General features: G+C 45.3%; 1 protein-coding gene across 1 annotated transcript in view; it reads right to left on the bottom strand.

Moving 5' to 3' along the window:
- LOC135222494 (intraflagellar transport protein 172 homolog) overlaps positions 1-17,500 on the bottom strand; it is a 369,686-nt gene that overhangs the window by 70,704 nt on the left and 281,482 nt on the right. Inside the window, 1 exon segment of the mRNA XM_064260577.1 lies at positions 578-740. Coding sequence (XP_064116647.1) covers positions 578-740 — 163 coding nt within the window.

Raw genomic sequence — 17,500 nt, 5'->3', positions numbered from 1 at the left:
TGACCTGGGGCTAACTGGCTGGGATGCAACATTTCGGAGACACCCTGCTGAAGTCCAGCAACTATGGACTCCTGGGTACCTAACCTTTTTAGGATCTCTTCAAACCTGGTGTTAACCAGGTTGCCTAAATTGCCGACCTGTTGCATTATATTTGTGGTGAACAAATCTGGGTCAAAGGAGGACGACTCCGCCTTCTCCTTAAGTACCTTATGAGGTATCTGACCCTTAGAGGTTGACGGTACGGGGTCTGAAGAGGAAGGGTAAGACTTCCCCTTTTGAGACTTTGACTTTAAAGACTTTATTAGGGGCTTTTGTCTGGGTTTTTCTGCTCCGGGTTGGTGAGCCGGAGTTTTGTAAGGTTGGCTATCATATGATTTTCTGGGAATGGATTTAGCCTTTGGCAGTAGTTTAGAGTGAAGCTTGCCTTTCCCTTTAGGAATCGCCGAGAGGGCTTTTGATCTAGAATGAGGTAATCCCCTGGTGAACCCTTGGAAGGAAGTAGAAGGAGAAGAAGTTCCAGACGCGCTCAAGGAAAGACCTGGAGCCGTTACAAGACTTGCCTCATTAACACCCTTACCATAGCCCATGGCGTCTACTGTCATGGGGTCTCCCTCCATATCCGGAGCAGGCACTTCCTCTGGCACTTCCTGCGGTGAAGCCTCCTCAGACTGCTGAGCCACTGCTTCTTGAATAGAGGCTATGATAGGGGCTGCAAACCTTGGGTCCACATATCCAGTACTCTTCCCGGAAAGAGAGGTAAGGTAGCCATTTCTTGTGAAAGGATGTATGGCTTGGCTTTCCCCACGTTGCGCCCGAAGCCACCCACCCATATCTTGAGGGTGGAGAGAGCAGCATCCCGAACAGACTGCAAGGCCTGAAGAGAAGGATAGAGTTAACCTTGAACTTATCTTAACATTTTATAATTAACTCTAACCAGTATCTCCAAAGTTATATTACTTTAATTGTCAATGACAACCCCGTACGCAGATGTAAACCCCGTAAGGAAACTTACATCAGAGGTAGCACGTTCGATGAGGTCGAAGTAGGAGAAACAGTTCTCATGATGCCAGACTATCGAACCTTCCAGTTGTACCGCGCAGGTGGCGTGACTCCGGCAAACGTCGTGCCCACAGGGGTCTTGAAGGACGGCGTTACAGCCGGCAACCAAACACTGGGTGGCCTATAATAGTAATGATACATGAGTACCATTGGTAATCAGGTAAAAAAAGTTCATGGTAAACATTAAATAATGCCGGAGTATTCCGGATTAGTAAGATATGTCCGACTCTGCCAGTCTTGCCATGTACCATACTGAGCATTCAGGAACCGTAGTAGCAGGTAGTTAGATGTATTCCAGTGATACCGGAGCACAGACCACTACCTAAACGGGGTAGCTACTCGATATATACCGGAGAGGAGGAGTACTAGTAGGCACCGGGCGAGATGGCGGGTCCGGATGGATAGAACCCGAAGGTTCCGTAAAATTAAACTGACAAGAGAGTAGTAACTCACTTGGGAGCGTATGCTCAGCACAGTAATACTAGGATATAAAAACATAATCATCTTATAATACTATGAAATAATGTAAGCCCGACGGAGGCCGAAGCCACCGTAAAGACATTACCCCCAAGGCCCCCGGCACTGCCGGAAGCCTATCCCGCCATTAGGCAGGGAGGGTATGTCTGAGGGCAAGAAAGACGTAACGATCCTATAGAGCCGAGGAGGGCCGAGCTTGCCCGAGCCAGGTCCCGACCGAGGCTGGGTAAAGCGAAGCTCCTCCCCAACGCTGGGACAAGGTCGGCTGAGAAGCATCACCCGCACACCAAGGCCCCGTGGGGCCCCCCTTCACCCCCCAAGAGAAACTCGGGTCGGCGGTCGTCAGGGACAATGTGAGCGAGATAACAACCCACCTTGGAGGGAGTTCTTAGGGGGGGGGAGGCAGGACGGTAGAGGGGTGACGATCACGTGATCGCCTGGATCCCTCGTGGTTGAGTGGACCACGAGGTTGGGGGCGACAGGAAGGCCTAAGGGCCAACCTAGCTGACGCATATAAACAACACGTAATAATATACAGAATGAAATATGTCACATACACGGGGGGGAAAAAAGAAAATAATAAAGGAAAGAAACAGTGATGTCCTAGGAGGACCGAGCATGACCACCCGATAAGGATGGTCAATACTAGGAAACTCCGAGCAATCTGGCCTAGTGCCGAAACGAAGAATCGTAGGACAGGCAGCCAGGGTAGGCTAGGACCAAAGGCTAGATACTAATACAGGCGGTCACCGGGTTACGACGGGGGTTCCATTCTTAAGATGCGTCGTACCCGAAAATCGTCGTAAGCCGGACGTATTCTTGAAAACATGTCCCCCAAAGGGAAAATTTCACTACTAATTTGCAATTTTCTTAGGGCCGTATCTCTAAAATTATCACTAATTTATTTTCTTTTTTTCATGTGCAACACTGTGTATTCACAAATTACTGTATATTTCATTAAAATACAAGAGAGAGAGAGAGAGGCGAGAGAGAGAGAGGAGAGAGAAGAGAGAGAGAGAGAGAGAGAGAGAGAGAGAGATAGAGAGAGAGAGAGAGAAAATAACTCCTTAGGTCAATAGATTGAAATGAACGTCTGTAGGCAACTTTTTCCCCTCCCATAAATACATATATTTCTCCAGAGAAGAGAGAAAAGAGAGGACTGTGCAATTATGTTTTGTCTGTCTATCAATTCTTTTGCTGAGAGCGAGAGAGATAAAAGGAAGAAATAGAAACACAAATGTATGACAAGTATCTTGTGGAGAGAGAGAGAGAGAGAGAGAGAGACGAGAGAGAGAGAGAGAGAGAGTTGTCCTTACAGTATTTAAAAGAGAGAATGGAATGATTATTGTATTTAAAATACTCAGATATGAATTTTGTACTTATAGTATATTATTGGAAAATATTAATGATAAACTTATTACATACACGTCCATGAAAAGTGATCTCATAATCAGTAAAGGAGAAGAGAGAGAGAAGAGAGCGAGAGAGAGAGAGAGAGGAGAGAGCGAGAGAGAGATAGACAGGTTACATAAACCATTAAATTCGTTGACCATTGTATGGCATTGTTAAGCTTGAGTGTCACTCGAGTTGAGGTGGGGAAATTGATACAGAAAAAGACAAAGGGAAGAATTTTCTTTTGAAATTAGTTATCGTATTATTACTACTTCTAATAATATTATTATTATTTTGAAAATTATAATAAACACGTGCATCTACCATAAAATTCTCTCATCTCAGTATGAAAGAGGAATTATCCTTGCAAGTGAAATGGAAAGGTCTCATTTTCATCTCTTTAAAATACGACCATTATGAATTTTGTAATTAAAGTTTTATATTATTATTATTATTATTATTTATTATTATTATTATTATATTGTTCTATTATATGTTATTATTATTTATTAATTATTGAAAAGAAACCCACAAATTCAATTTGTAACTTGTTTACTTCTAAGTATTACATTAGTTTGACTCCACACTTAAAACTAAATGTAAATACTAGAAGTAAACAAGTTACAAATTGAATTTGTGGGTTTCTTTTTCAATCTTTCAGAAGAAAAACTGAAAGAAGTTTTTGTTTTGGTTCATTATTATTATTAAATAAATGAAATTATCAATAAACATTTTACATACTAGTACCATAAAAATTCTTTCATCTCAGGTAAAAGAGAGAGAGTGTTATCTCTCTCTGTTTATAACGCTTCCAGCGAAAGAGAGGGAGGGAGTTACCACTATGTATGACCACATTATTATCTTGTGGGGGAAAAGAGATGAGAGAGAGAGAGAGAGATGAGAGAGAGAGAGAGGGAGAGAGAGAGAGACGAGAGAGAGAGAGAGAGTGAGAGGAATTTTGTAATTACCAGTTATTATTATTGTTATTATTTGAAAGTGTAAAAACAAATAGACAAAGTACATAAAAAATCTCGAGTCTCAGTAAATGAGAGAGAGAGAGAGAGAGAGAGAGAGGGGGGGGGGGGGGAAATGTCAGGACCACGTGATTGCAACACTGCAGCTCTCCCCCAGCTATTCCCCCTCCTCCTGGCTGTCACAGAACTTGATATATAGCTGACAGTTTTAGTACCTGCATCTCGAAAAAGGTTACTGGAAGTTACTTCAAGAAGACTGGGATTTCCTTCATTCTTCCATAATTTTTTAAATATAAGCTAAAATCTTACTAATTCACTATGGTATTTTCTTTAATGGATTGATATTATTGCTGTATACAATTAATATTAATATTTGTTTGAAAATAGTAAATCATTTATTTATCATACTAAAAAACATACATCTTTGTAGTAGAGAGAGAGAGAGAGAGAGAGAATTATAGTGATTATTTTCGTTGGAAAATACAAAGAGAGAAAGAGAGAGAGAGAGAGAGAGAGAGAGAGAGAGAGAGAGAGAGAGAGAGAGAGAGAGAGAGAAACTGTGCTAAACTATAAAGGATTCTTATCTTATCATAGTATGTGTTTTTTTGTTTTAAAAGCGTCGTAAAACTCAGAGCGTCGAAGCGTCAGCGTCGTAACCTCGGAAACAAAGCGTCGTAACCCAGGGCGGATTTTTCAATGAATATTTAAGAAAAAGCGCCGTAACCTCGGAACGTCGTAAGCCGGACCCGTCGTAACCCAGGGACCGCCATATATATTAAACTGGAAACCCAACCAAATATAAAAGCATGCATGAAATGTAACGGTAGGTCCAGAAGAGCAATGAAACAAGGACACGTGCTCGAAAGGAAACCCCCGTGCAAGCACATAAAATAAAATAAAAAATAAAAACATATTTATGATCGTCAAAAACAGCATCCAAAACACAAAAAGACATAAAAAACATACTGCTAACATGATTCGGTTCCACTAGGTATGGGGGACCACATGAAACCGAAATGAGGAGACACAAAGGGGTACCCTCTAATGGCGGCTCGCAGCTGCCGCCGCGTGTGGTGACGACTCATAAAAACCTAAATAATTTGGAAACGAAGGCCAAAATCACTCCCTAAATAGTGTCAAACATAACAACAGTACTTAACTTGGATGCAGAAGCAGATTGACGATCCATTGCAACGTATAAAAAGCAAAAAGCGAGAAACGCAAGGGAGCAAACAAAAACACGTGCGTCTCGTTGTAGTGCTATCAAAGGAATGACTTCACAGCCGCTAGCTACACGGTAGTAGACAGTGAGCCGTAGGTCGGCTCCCCTATCCTGAAGGGTTTTTGATGTAGGAGAGGTTAATTGGAGAGGATTCCGTGGTAGTGGTTTTCACTCGCCCCAGGAACCATACCGACACCTTTTAATAAAGGTGAGCAAACCAGAATATTCTGGCATGTCCAATTTAGCAGTTCTCTGGTATTATAACAATATTTTACCTTAGAAATAGTGCTAAAGGAACCTATTTCATGGGGCGACACGGCTTCCTCGCCCAGAAATAGATTTTTCCTATGTCAAAATCCCTTTTATAATGTGCATGTGTTCCCGTGTGAGCGTGCGCCTTTGTGCAGTTTTTAGTTTAATTTTCACTCATTTGTCATCACACCGAAAAAACAATTCAGTTCCAGAGCTTGCCTCTGGCCTAGACATGATTTTTTTATTTTAATCTAATCCTTCGGGCCAGCCCTATGAGAGCTGAAAGTCAGCTCAGTGGTCTGGTTAAACTACTTTAATAATAATAATAATAATAATAATGGATACAAGAGGAGTATCCTTATTACTTTAAATCATTTTTCTTTATTTTATAGAGTAACAGTGGTGATTGTGTTTACAGCAGTATTGGTTGGATAGCTCTTCGTATTGGTTATCCTAACCTTGGAATTGTACCTGTGACTCGTAGCATGTTGTGATAACTGATCCTCAAGTGTGTGTACTGATCCCCTGTTGGTAATCATATTCATTTTCCACTACTACCTTGGAATTACGTCACTGGACGAAGCTTTCGCCACTGCCCTGTGATGTTTAACTATTCCTGATGGTAGAAATCTTGCAATTGAAGAGGAAGAGAGCTCATCAAGTGTCATCATCCTCCTCTTCGAGATCATCATTTTTTCATACATCTCCACCTCTTCAACTCCTATGGCTCTTTGCTGTAGAAGGAGAAGGTTGTCTCCCCCCCACAAGAAGTCTCGTCACGGGACTTCTAAGGGTCTGTCTTCCACTGGGTCTCCTGTTCCTCTGGGAACGGGAACCGTCATGCTGTCCCCAGGGTCTAGCGTGTCGGGAGCCATAGAAGGGCAAACTTTGGTTCGCACTTTAGCTGCTAGTCCTAGAGGTTCTGCCTCTAAGACTAGTTCTGTGTCGGGCATGCTTCTGTTATCAGTTGAATTGTCCGAGTAGTAGGCACATAACTGTATTTAACTCTACGGGTATGTGACCGAGACGAATAGTATCTTCTCTTAATTGACCTACAACTCGGGACTGCCTTGCAGGCCTCCCAAGAGTTACCGGTTTCAATTTTGAGATACTGGTGGTATTGTTTACCAACAGCACCACAGTATTTGCATTCACCGAATAGAAGGGTTTTCTTTCCTCCCATTTTGGTTAAAATGCAAATGCTTGAGCGTATCTTTTTTACGCTCGATGGTTCTAGCCGAACGCATTCCTTCATGGAATGGAATACCTGGCAACTCAGGATGACAAGTTTAGTGAGAGCTAGCGGTGTACAGCGCTGCCAGCCTGCCTCTCAGCAGTTGGCTTGCTCTCCGAGATATTCGGTTGGTTATTTTCTCTTCCCTGTCCAAGGATTGACTACCGATTCGAATCTCTGCCCGGCAATCAGATTTAGGTGTTGCCCTGGGGTTGGTCTGGCAATTTCCCCGAAGCATAACGTTGTATGACCGACCATCTCTCCTGCATCGCATTTTGCCATTGCGAGAATTTTCAGACAGAGATATCACACTAGACTCGTCATCATCTTTCTGTTTACCTCACAGTAACAGAAGTCTCTAGTCTAGTCTTCCGTGTCATCGCACCTGCCGCTTCAATGACGCAGAATGATATTCTTCAAATAATCTGAGTTTGTCTTCTAATAGACATTTCGTAATTTGTAAGGTGTGCATTATTCTTTGTTCACCCTGAATTGTAAATAAATAACAGAAGACTTCACCTGTTCTCCGCCCTGCCAGCTCTGCTTCCAAGGTAAATAGAAATGTCCTCCCTGATCCAGCCCACCAGAAGCAGTTCTTCAGCGGAGGCAAATTTTCCCTGTGTTTCATAACTGAAAGGCGCTCCGCTTTCATTGCAAACTCTGGACTTTCTCACTGAACAGCAATGAAAGTTGCAGTTAAGCTTTTTCAGTCCTCTGTAAAACATCCAGGGATTTAAAACAAAGCTGTTTCTTCACTGGCTTGGTGGTCATCGACAGGACTTTTTTCTATGTTCAGAATCTTGAGAGTTTACTTCTCTCGATTCAACTGTGAAGACGTAGATCTGCATTCACCTTAGTCTTTCATTAGCATATAGTATTGTTTCTCCTTAGTTGAGATTCAACTACTATGAGAGCTTGTCTTGCCATCAGGGACCTCGGTCTCTAGAAGGCAATTGACTTTCGCCTGATGGGCACATGCCTTGAGAGAATCATCATCTCACCTCCCAACATCGGTGGCAAACAAGATAGACGACTTGTATGGTTGTTCTTGGCATAACTCTTCAAAAGGCGGGTGTCATGTTGTGACTACATCTCAGAGGTATGATGGCTCACTGAGTGCAGTCAGTCGGCAGCTGTTGAAGAGTCCAAGACCATCATGAACTATGCTGTGGACTTTGTATTGGTTGATCCAGATCAGTCATTACTTTGTCCTATAGGCATGTCGCTGTACCCATAAGGATCGACACCCACCATGGAGTGCCGGTGTCTTTATCCGCTGCGGACTGCCATTGCAGAAGTGTCCGATGACACGTCTTTCTCCGAGTATTACGAGACCATGAGAGGCTTCTCTGCAGTTGGATAGTCCAGTGGATGGCTACTTGTCATCACTCCGAAGAATATACCGGACAGGAAGATGGATAAGGTCTCATTGCGACCATATTTATCTTTTCCGTCGGGCTTGCCCACAGGTCCTTGGAACCTCATTTCCTTGGACTGGTGGTGGATGCTTGCAGGTTGTGTTTGCTTACCCAGCTCCTTCAAGAGGACAAGTTGCATCTCGCCTATGGTGTGCAGTTGTAGAGGTAAGAAGGATGTGAGTTTGACTAGCCTCTCCACCTTCCTCACCTCATCCTTCCACTCCTCTTCCTTTTGGGTTGAGGATAGGACTCGAACTTACACTGGCTGGTTGGGCGATTGATGTGGTAAGCTTACACATAGAGCCTCCTTTCTATATTTCTTATCAGAATCACAGAAGCAATCCTGCTCCTTCCTCTAGCAAGGGGAGGAAGGAGACTGGCAATAATGCAAACCCTTTCCAGAACTTTGCATTAATGCCTCAGACTCTAATATTCTTCACAGCCCATTTTCAGATGAGTTACGATTCCTCACTCATTTCGAAAAGGCCCAGAAGTCTGACTCTTGATCATGCAGCTCCTATACTCTGATCAAGTTGTCTGAGGCAGGGCACTCCTCCTCACTCTTACGACCAGGAGGAGTAGCCTAGGTGTGTAGATTTCCAGTCAGTTCTAGAGGCTCACTCAGATTCCTCCCACCAATCAGTGAGTCTTCCTTATGTAAAGGACCGAGGGTTTGTATATCGTGTAGGAACAAATCACAATTTTTTAAAGTATATTGTATTTTTCCTAACTATACAAACCTGAGGTCCCATACATGTATGCCCACCTCATGCCACCCCTCAATCCGAACCTAGGCCGAAAGGCAAAGTGGAGTGTTTACATCTGGGCAGGCTAGTCTACCACATGGTAATTACTGCCTAACCACCTTGTTCAAGAATTTAATGGCCGTAATTCCAGCTACGCCGAAAGTAATTCCTTATGTAAAAGACCTCAGGTTTGTATAGTTAGGAAAAATACAATTTACTTTCAAAAATTTTTATTTTGTTCATGCCACTTACCTGACAGATATATATATAGCTGTATTTTCTGAAGTCCGACAGAATTTCAAAACTCGCGGCACACGCAGTGGGCGGCCAGGTGGTAGTACCCATTCCCGCCGCTGGGAGGCGGATATCAGGAACCATTCCCATTTTCTATTCATATTTTTTTCTGTCGCCGGTCGGTAAACAACTGTTTACAGACCTCTGCTCAGGATTTTTTGGATTTGACTCGCTTTTAAGTATCTGATTGGTTTTTTGGTATTGAATTGAATTGTTGAATTGGCATGCGCGATAGTGACCGTTTTTGATTTTGGATTGGGCTTTTCTATAAACGTGATGTCTGGATCAAGTGCTGTGAGTTTCAGAGTGTGTGTGAGGACTGATTCTAAGGTGAGGCTACCGAAAGCATCGGTAGACCCCCACACAGTATGTATGAGTTGTAGGGGGCATAATTGTTGGTGGATAATCGGTGACATGAATGTGAGAGATTGACCGATGATGATTGGAGAGTATATGAGTCCTATCGCCTTAAATTGGAGCGCGATAGGATCAGGAGGTCTTCCTCCAGGAGTGGTTCTACCAAAGGTAAGGCTAACATCTCTCCTGTATTAACACCTGTAGAGTTTGCATCTCCTAAACCTGTGTTGCCTTCGGGCTCTGATTCTGTGTCGGAGAAGCTAATGCTTCTCTCTCTTATTTTGGAGTCTCTACGCACTCTGGAGACCAAAGTGGAAAGCCTTGGAAAACTGGCTCGGTGCAAGTGTGTGATCGTGCCCCTAGTGTTGTGGAGGGGGCGTCAGATCGGCCCCACCCCCTAATGCCTCTAGGCCTAGGACCTCTATCGGACTCCCAAGACTCAGGGAGAGGGTATGTCGAAAGCCGCAAGAGGGTTACGGGGGCTCCCCACCGATCTGGCGTCCCTTCGGCAGGCCTTGTTGCAAAGTCCCAGGCTGCCAAGGAGCGCGCACGAGCGCGCGTCCTGAAGGACGTGCTTTTTTCGTCCTACCTTCCGAAGCGGTTGCCTCCCCGCGCAAGGGGTGGAGCGCTCGGAGAGACTCTCGTCCTCTGAAAAGGACGTTTTCGTGTTGAGGACGCTTTCACGTCCTGTATCGCCGCTTTCGTCGGAGGATGCGTATGACGCTTTTCCGCCTCAGAAAAGGGGTAAGATCTCCTCCGATGAGGACGCTGGGTTTGCGTGCACAGGCGCGTCTCCCTGAGAAGCAGGTAGCTGTACCTGTGAGAGGAAGGAGGCGTCCCCTCGCCCCTCGTCTTCTCGCAGGATCAGTCCTGCTTCTCTGTTCGTTCCTCTCCAACGAAGAATATTCTTTTGTCCCTTCAGGACAGCTATCGACGCTTATGGCTCAGAGGACTCGCAGCAGCAGTCGAGCCTAAGCGGAGGAAGGACCTTAGACTGCCCGTCAAGAGGACGAAGCAGTCTCCTTCTCCCTCTCCTACTTCGTCTCGTTCGCCGATCGCTTCTCCTTCGGCGATTCGCCGATCTCGTTCGTCCTCTAGGAGGACGTTGCGTCAAGACGCTTTTGAGGAGGACGCTCAGCACGACGTTCGACAGGACGCTCGTCAGGACGCTAGGCAGGACGCTAGGCAGGACGCTTGGCAGGACGTTCGGCAGGACGCTCGACAGGACGCTTGTCAGGACGCTCGGCAGGACGCTTGGCAGGACGCTCGGCAGGACGTTCGTCAGGACGCTCGCCAGGACGCTCGGCAGGACGCTCGCCAGGACGCTCGGCAGGACGCTTGGCAGGACGCTCGCCAGGACGTTCAGGGCGCTTTTCAAGACGCTTTTGGGGACTCCGACCAAGAAGTCGTACCCCAAGACGCTAGTTTGCGCGCACAGGCACGTATTCCGGCTAAAATGTCTTCCCTTTCGTGTAAGAAACGTAAGGACGCTTCTCTGGCAAGTGAGGCTGCCTCGGGTGTCGCTAAGGACGCTCGTCCTCGTCAGGACGCTCTACCTGCTTCAAGTGGTAAGCGCCATAAAGAAGACAGCCGAAATAAGGCTTCATCCAGTAAGGATAGGGGTCCTTTGATTAAGACAAGACCCGACATTAGTACGCCCTCTCCGGACAGGCGGTCTCCTCTTCCGTGTAGAGAAGAAGGAGAGCTGAGTAGTTCGGCTGACTCGGTTGAAGAGGAACCTTCTGCGGCCCCTTCAATATCAGACTATAAAGTTCTCGTGCGGCTGTTGCGTTCTTCTTTCGAGGACAAGTTTCAGCCTGCAGCTCCCAAGTCTCCTCCTTCGCAGTTTTCATCATCTAAGACTGGTAAAACCCCGGAGTTTGTTGAGATGAAAACTTCGCTCTCCACTAAACTGGGCGTTAAGAAACTCCGAAAGATTTGGATGGTACGAAAGGAGAGATCAAGGCAAGACGACTTTCGCTTTGCCTCCAGCTAGACTCAGCGGAAAAGGGGGTATTTGGTATAGAACCAAAGAAGAAGTAGGGGTTCGTATCCCTTCTTCAGCTCAAGGAGATTTCTCCAGCTTGGTGGATTCGCAGAGGAGGTCTCTTTTATCCACTGCTAAAGTGACCTGGACCTCTACGGAGACGGACCATCATTTGAAGGGTCTGCTCCGGACTCTTGAAGTTTTCAACTTCCTTGACTGGTGCTTGGGAGTTCTGGATCTGCAAGCGAGAAGCCCAGAATCTCTCAGTCTGGGGGAGAGCTGTCCAGCGTGTTAGCATGTATGGACAAAGCCCGTCAGGGATGGTTCGGAGGAGATCGTATCTCATTTTGGAACGGCCCTTATTGAAGAAGAGAGCCTTTGCTGTGCAATTTCACAGCTCGTTCAGTAACTCCAGCTCAGAAAGCGGATTTGCTTTTTTCTCCTCTTTCGAACCATCTCTTCCCCCAGACTTTAGTAAAGGACCTGACTAACAGTTTGCAAGAGAAGGCAACGCAGGACCTCTTAGCCCAGTCTACAAGACGTTCGGCAGTACCTTCAACTTCTTCAGCTTCGGTTCGACCAAGCCGAAGAAGGTTAAGCCCTTTCGTGGGGGCTCCCCCCTCGAGAGCAGCTCCTCAGAGGGAGGGGGTTTTTCACGAGGAAGAGCTTCTTTAAGTCAAAGCCTTCCAAGTGAGAAGCATGTCCTTCAGACACCAGTCGGAGCAGACTGAAAAAAGTTTTTTTTTTTTTTGCGGGGAGCGTGGAGAGAGAGGGACACGGACTCTTGGTCCCTCAAGATCGTGGAGCAGGGGTACAAGATCCCTTTTTAGATCTTCCTCTCTTTCTACGACTCCCAGAGACCTTTCTCCATCCTATCAGGGAGAGAAGAAGCAAGTGTTATTCGATCTTCTTCAACAAATGATCGAGAAAAGAGCGGTGGAACAAGTCGCGGACCTGGGGTCTCCAGGTTTTTACAACAGGATTTTCCTAGTACCGAAGCAGTCGATCGTCAGGTTGGCGTCCAGTTCTAGATGTAAGCAGGCTCAATCTTTTCGTGGAAAAGACCAAATTCACGATGGAGACGCCTCATTCTGTTCTGGGAGCCTTGAGACTGGGCGACTGGATGGTGTCCTTAGACTTGCAGGACGCGTACTTTCACATCCCGATCCACTCTCAAGAAAGTATCTAAGGTTTGGTCTTAGACAAAAAAGTGTGGTGGCAGTTCAGAGCTCATGTGTTTCGGCCTGACCACGGCTCCAATGGTGTTCACTGTAGTCATGAAGAATGTGGCGAGGTGGCTACACTCTTCGGGGATAAGAGTTTCCCTGTACCTCGACGACTGGCTGATCAGAGCGTCGTCGAGAGAGAAGTGTCTGAAGGACTTGCAGTTCACTTTAGCCCTGCAGCAAAGTCCCTGGGGGACTTTCTTGGTCAACCTCGAAAAGTCGCATCTGACCCCGACACAGTCCATCGTGTATCTGGGGATTCAGATGGATTCAGTGGCTTTTCGAGCGTTTCCGTCCCAGGAACGTCAGCGGCTAGGTTTAGAAAAGATCTTGGCCTTCTTAGGGAAAGAGACTTGCTCGGCGAGGGAATGGATGAGTCTGCTGGGGAACCATTTCCTCGCTAGAAAGGGAGGTTTGTTTCCTTGGGAAGACTGCACCTCAGGCCTCTCCAATTTTTGTCCTTGCGGACGAGTGGAAGGCCAAAGGACGATCTCAATGCCATATTGAGAATATCACTTCCGATAAAGAACCATCTAAGATGGTGGTTGGACCCTCAGAAGCTTCAGGAGGGCGTGTCCCTAAGTCTTCTGAGCTCCGACCTAGTGTTGTTCTCCGACGCTTCCATCACGGGCTGGGGAGCAACACTAGGAGGGAAGGAAGTGTCAGGCTCCTGGAGAGGGGAACAGGTAGCCTGGCATATAAATGTCAAAGAACTTGCAGCAATATTTCTGTCTCTGCAGTTCTTCGAAAGGAGTTTGAAGAACAAGATTGTTCAGGTAAACTCAGACAATACCACAGCACTCGCTTATTTGAAAAATCAGGGAGGAACACACTCCAGAACTTTGTTTTTCCTGGCGAGGGAGATTCTGCTGTGGGCAAAGAGAAGAAGGTGACAATCCTGGCGAGGTTCATTGCAGGAGTGCAAAACGTCAGGGCCTATCTTCTCAGTCGTCGGGAACAAATCCTACCGACGGAATGGAACCTTGAACAAAGACGTGTGTCGAGACCTTTGGACGTTGTGGGGACGTCCTCTGGTCGACTTATTCGCGACGTCAAGGACCAAGAGACTTCCTCTTTATTGCTCCCCGGTCCTGGATCCAGAAGCGATCGCTGTAGACGCGTTTTTTTTTGCTTTGGAATTGGACGGGTCTAGACCTGTACGCCTTCCCACCATTCAAGATTTTGGGGGAAGTCATGAGGAAGTTTGCGGCCTCAGAAGGGACGAGGTTGACCCTGATCTCTCCGATGTGGCCAGCGAGAGAATGGTTCACAGAGGTCATGTCTTTCCTTGTAGACTTTCCAAGGACATTGCCCTGGAGGAAAGATCTACTCAAACAGCCTCACTACGAAAGGTTTCACCAAAACCTCTCCGCTCTGGGTCTGACTGTGTTCAGACTATCGAAAAGTTGGCCAGAGCGAGAGGTTTTTCGAAAGCAGCTGTGAGAGCAATCGCAAATGCAAGACGTGCTTCCACAAGAGCTGTTTACCAATCGAAGTGGGCTTCCTTCAGGGCATGGTGTAAAAAGGAGGGAGTTTCCTCTTCCTCGACCTCTGTGAACCAGATAGCTGATTTTCTGCTCTTTCTCAGGAATGTGCAGAAATTAGTGGTCCCTACCATCAAGGGATATAAAAGCATGTTGTCAGCGGTTTTTTTTAGGCATGAGGCCTTGACCTTTCTGACAACAAGGACATTCATGACCTTTTAAAATCTTTCGAGACTTCGAAGATTCCTCAAATGAGACCTCCGTCATGGAACCTTGACGTGGTTCTTAAGTTCTTATGTCAAGTCCTTTCGAACCGCTTCAGGCAGCGTCTCTTCGAAACTTGACAAGGAAGGCTCTTTTCCTAACTTCTCTTGCGACGGCTAAGAGAGTTAGTGAGATTCAAGCGTTTAGTAATTTAGTGGGATTCGCAAAGGAGACAATGCTGTCTGCTCTTTGAACCCAACTTTCTTGGCGAAGAATGAAAATCCTTCGAATCCTTGGCCGAAAACTTTCGAGATCAAGGGTATGTCAAGTCTGGTGGGCCAAGAACCAGAGAGAGTCCTGTGCCCGGTCAGGGCTCTCAAGTTCTATGTACATAGAACAAAAGAGGTAAGAGTCCCTCAGGTAATCTCTGGTGCTCTGTGAAGAGACCAGAGTTACCTTTATCTAAGAATGCTGTTGCTTTCTTTCTAAGGGACGTCATTAAGGAGGCTCATTCATCTTTCCAGAAGACTGATTTGAGCCTCTTACGAGTGAAAGCTCACGAAGTTCGAGCTGTCGCTACCTCTCTTGCCTTCCAAAAGAACATGTCAATCAAGGACATTCTTGATTCCACCTTTTGGAGGAGTAACTCCTGTCTCCCCCCGCTCACATTACCTAAGGGATGTGAGAACGATTTATGACGATTGTAATTCACTGGGGCCATACGTTTCTGCGGACACAGTCTTGGGGGTCCGAAGTAGCTCTTCCCTATCCCTTAGTTAGGCTTAGGTTAGTTTTATTGTTGCGTTTTTAGGTTGTGGTGAGTTCTTATGTGAAGATCTCCCATCCTTTAGTTAGTTTTAAGGGTTTTTTGAATAGTTGGTCAGGTGGTGGTCAGTTGCTTCGTTGCCCTCATATGTTATGGCCTCGATGGTCTTGTCACGTTGAGGTCTGTAACCCGTTGACAGATCATCCAGAGCGCACCAGCACTACAGGTCTCCACCTGGCTGGCAACTCTGATTTAAGCAAAAGCAGCCTTAAGTGACAGTAATCCACATAGTCTACTTTGCGAACAGGTGAGGAACCAAGATGTATATCATCTACTTAATTTAAGTTTCCTAAAAAATCCTATTCTGTCTCTTCCCACCATCCGAAGGTGGGATTCAGCTATATATATATCTGTCAGGTAAGTGGCATGAACAAAATGTTATTGTTTATTATACAATTAAGTTTGTTCATACTTTACCTGGCAGATATATATAATTTTAAATTTGCCCGCCCTCCTCCCCTCAGGAGACAGTGGCATTAATAAAATATGAATAGAAAATGGGAATGGTTCCTGATATCGCCTCCCAGCGGCGGGAATGGGTACTACCACCTGGCCGCCCAATGCTGTGCCGCGAGTTTTGAAATTCTGTCGGACTTCAGAAAATACAGCTATATATATATCTGCCAGGTAAGTATGAACAAACTTAATTGTATAATAACAATAACATTTTTTTATTAATCTGGCAGAATTCAGATTTGTTACTTATATTGTAATGATAGAGCTATTTATTTCATGTTAACTTTATCACTTGTCTAATTGTGATGCACACTGAAGTCGAAATGGAATCTGTGTAGAATTTACCTAATTTTGTTATAACTACGTACATGAAATGTTACTACTACATTGAACCCTCATATTCACTTTCTCAAGATTCACTGACTCTGCTATTCGCAGAAAATTTTTCTATTCATGGTATTTTTCACTGAGAAATATTCACTAAGTAATGTATTTCCATATCAATTTCATGACTAAATGCATATTTTGTGATGAAACTATTGAAAGATAAGCATTTCTAGAGGGGTTTTAAGTTTTTGCAGATTTTAGCTATTTGCGGGGGCTCTGGAACACATCTCTCACAAATACTTTATTTTGTTTACATTTTTTAGCCGCAGTGATCTTTGTTGTATTGTAACTCTTTGTAGAAATTTACATTTAATGTAATTGTTATATTTAATAGAGCTTAATTACACAGATTTTAACTTCTTTGTGTTTACGCATTTGACATGCCAATATGTTATTAACCTAACTCCTTGGTTGTAAAAAGGAAGACCAGGGCATCTTTCAAATGCCAGATGGATGTCGGATTGTATTGCACATTTAGTTGTAACAATCAAGGAAGGACATATGGCCTGCTGTTTTCCTGTGATCTTAGAGAGTCATCAGACAGGGACCTGACCCTCAAGACCGTCTTTCTGCTTGCCCTGGCATTGGCGAAGAGAGCAGGGGAACTTCATGGTCTCTCTTATGATGTTAAATGCTCGAGGGGATGAGGATCGGTTACGCTCTATTTCGTCCTGGATTTCGTAGCGAAGACTCAGAATCCTTTGGTCCCTGACGATAGGTTCGAGTCCTTTACGATACTGTGCTACAGCACTATTTGAAGAGAACTCGACATCTCAGGCCTGAGTGTTGATGCCTCTTCGTTAGCACCGGGGTAACCAAGAAAGAAGTGTCCAAGAGCACTATATTTCTTTCTGACTATGTGAGATGATCAGGAAACCTTACGACTGAAAGGAGTTTTGACACCGGTACCTTTCGTCCGAGAGCCCACGAAGTTAGAGGTATTGGTCCTACCCTTGCACAAGAACTTGTTAGTTGCACAGGTGCTGAAGGCAGGGTCGTGGTCCAACCAGACCACCTTCACCTTCTATCTTCGGGATATTGCCCACAGGTCTTTGGACACTTTTTCCTTAGGACCTGTGGTGGCTGCTCAACAAGTTTTGTAGCTTACCCAGCTCCTCTAAGGGGACAAGGTTGCATCTTGTCCTTGTGGTAACTGCATGAAAGAGAGTATGAGAGTGTGACTGGCTTCTCTTCCCCTTCCTTCTTCTCTCTTCCTTCGGGCAGAAAGTGTTGGTCGTCACATGCTGGAGAGGGCGATAGATGCAAGTAAGCTATGACTGAGTTCCATTCTTTTCCTTTCATTAGGGATAGAAGCATATATCCGTCCCTTCCCTAACAAGGGGAGAAGTGGACAGCACTAAGAGACAAACCCAATACTATACAACTATTACAAACCTGAGGTTCCTTTACATTTATGCCACTACATGCTACCTCAATCTGTTCTGGGCTAAAAAGCAAAGTGGAATGTTTACATCACTTGGGCGGGACTCCCGACTAGCGAATAA

This window comes from Macrobrachium nipponense, chromosome 3 (genome assembly GCF_015104395.2).
Source record: "Macrobrachium nipponense isolate FS-2020 chromosome 3, ASM1510439v2, whole genome shotgun sequence".
Classification (NCBI taxonomy): domain Eukaryota; kingdom Metazoa; phylum Arthropoda; class Malacostraca; order Decapoda; family Palaemonidae; genus Macrobrachium; species Macrobrachium nipponense.
This window is presented reverse-complemented; position numbering and strand designations above follow the sequence as displayed.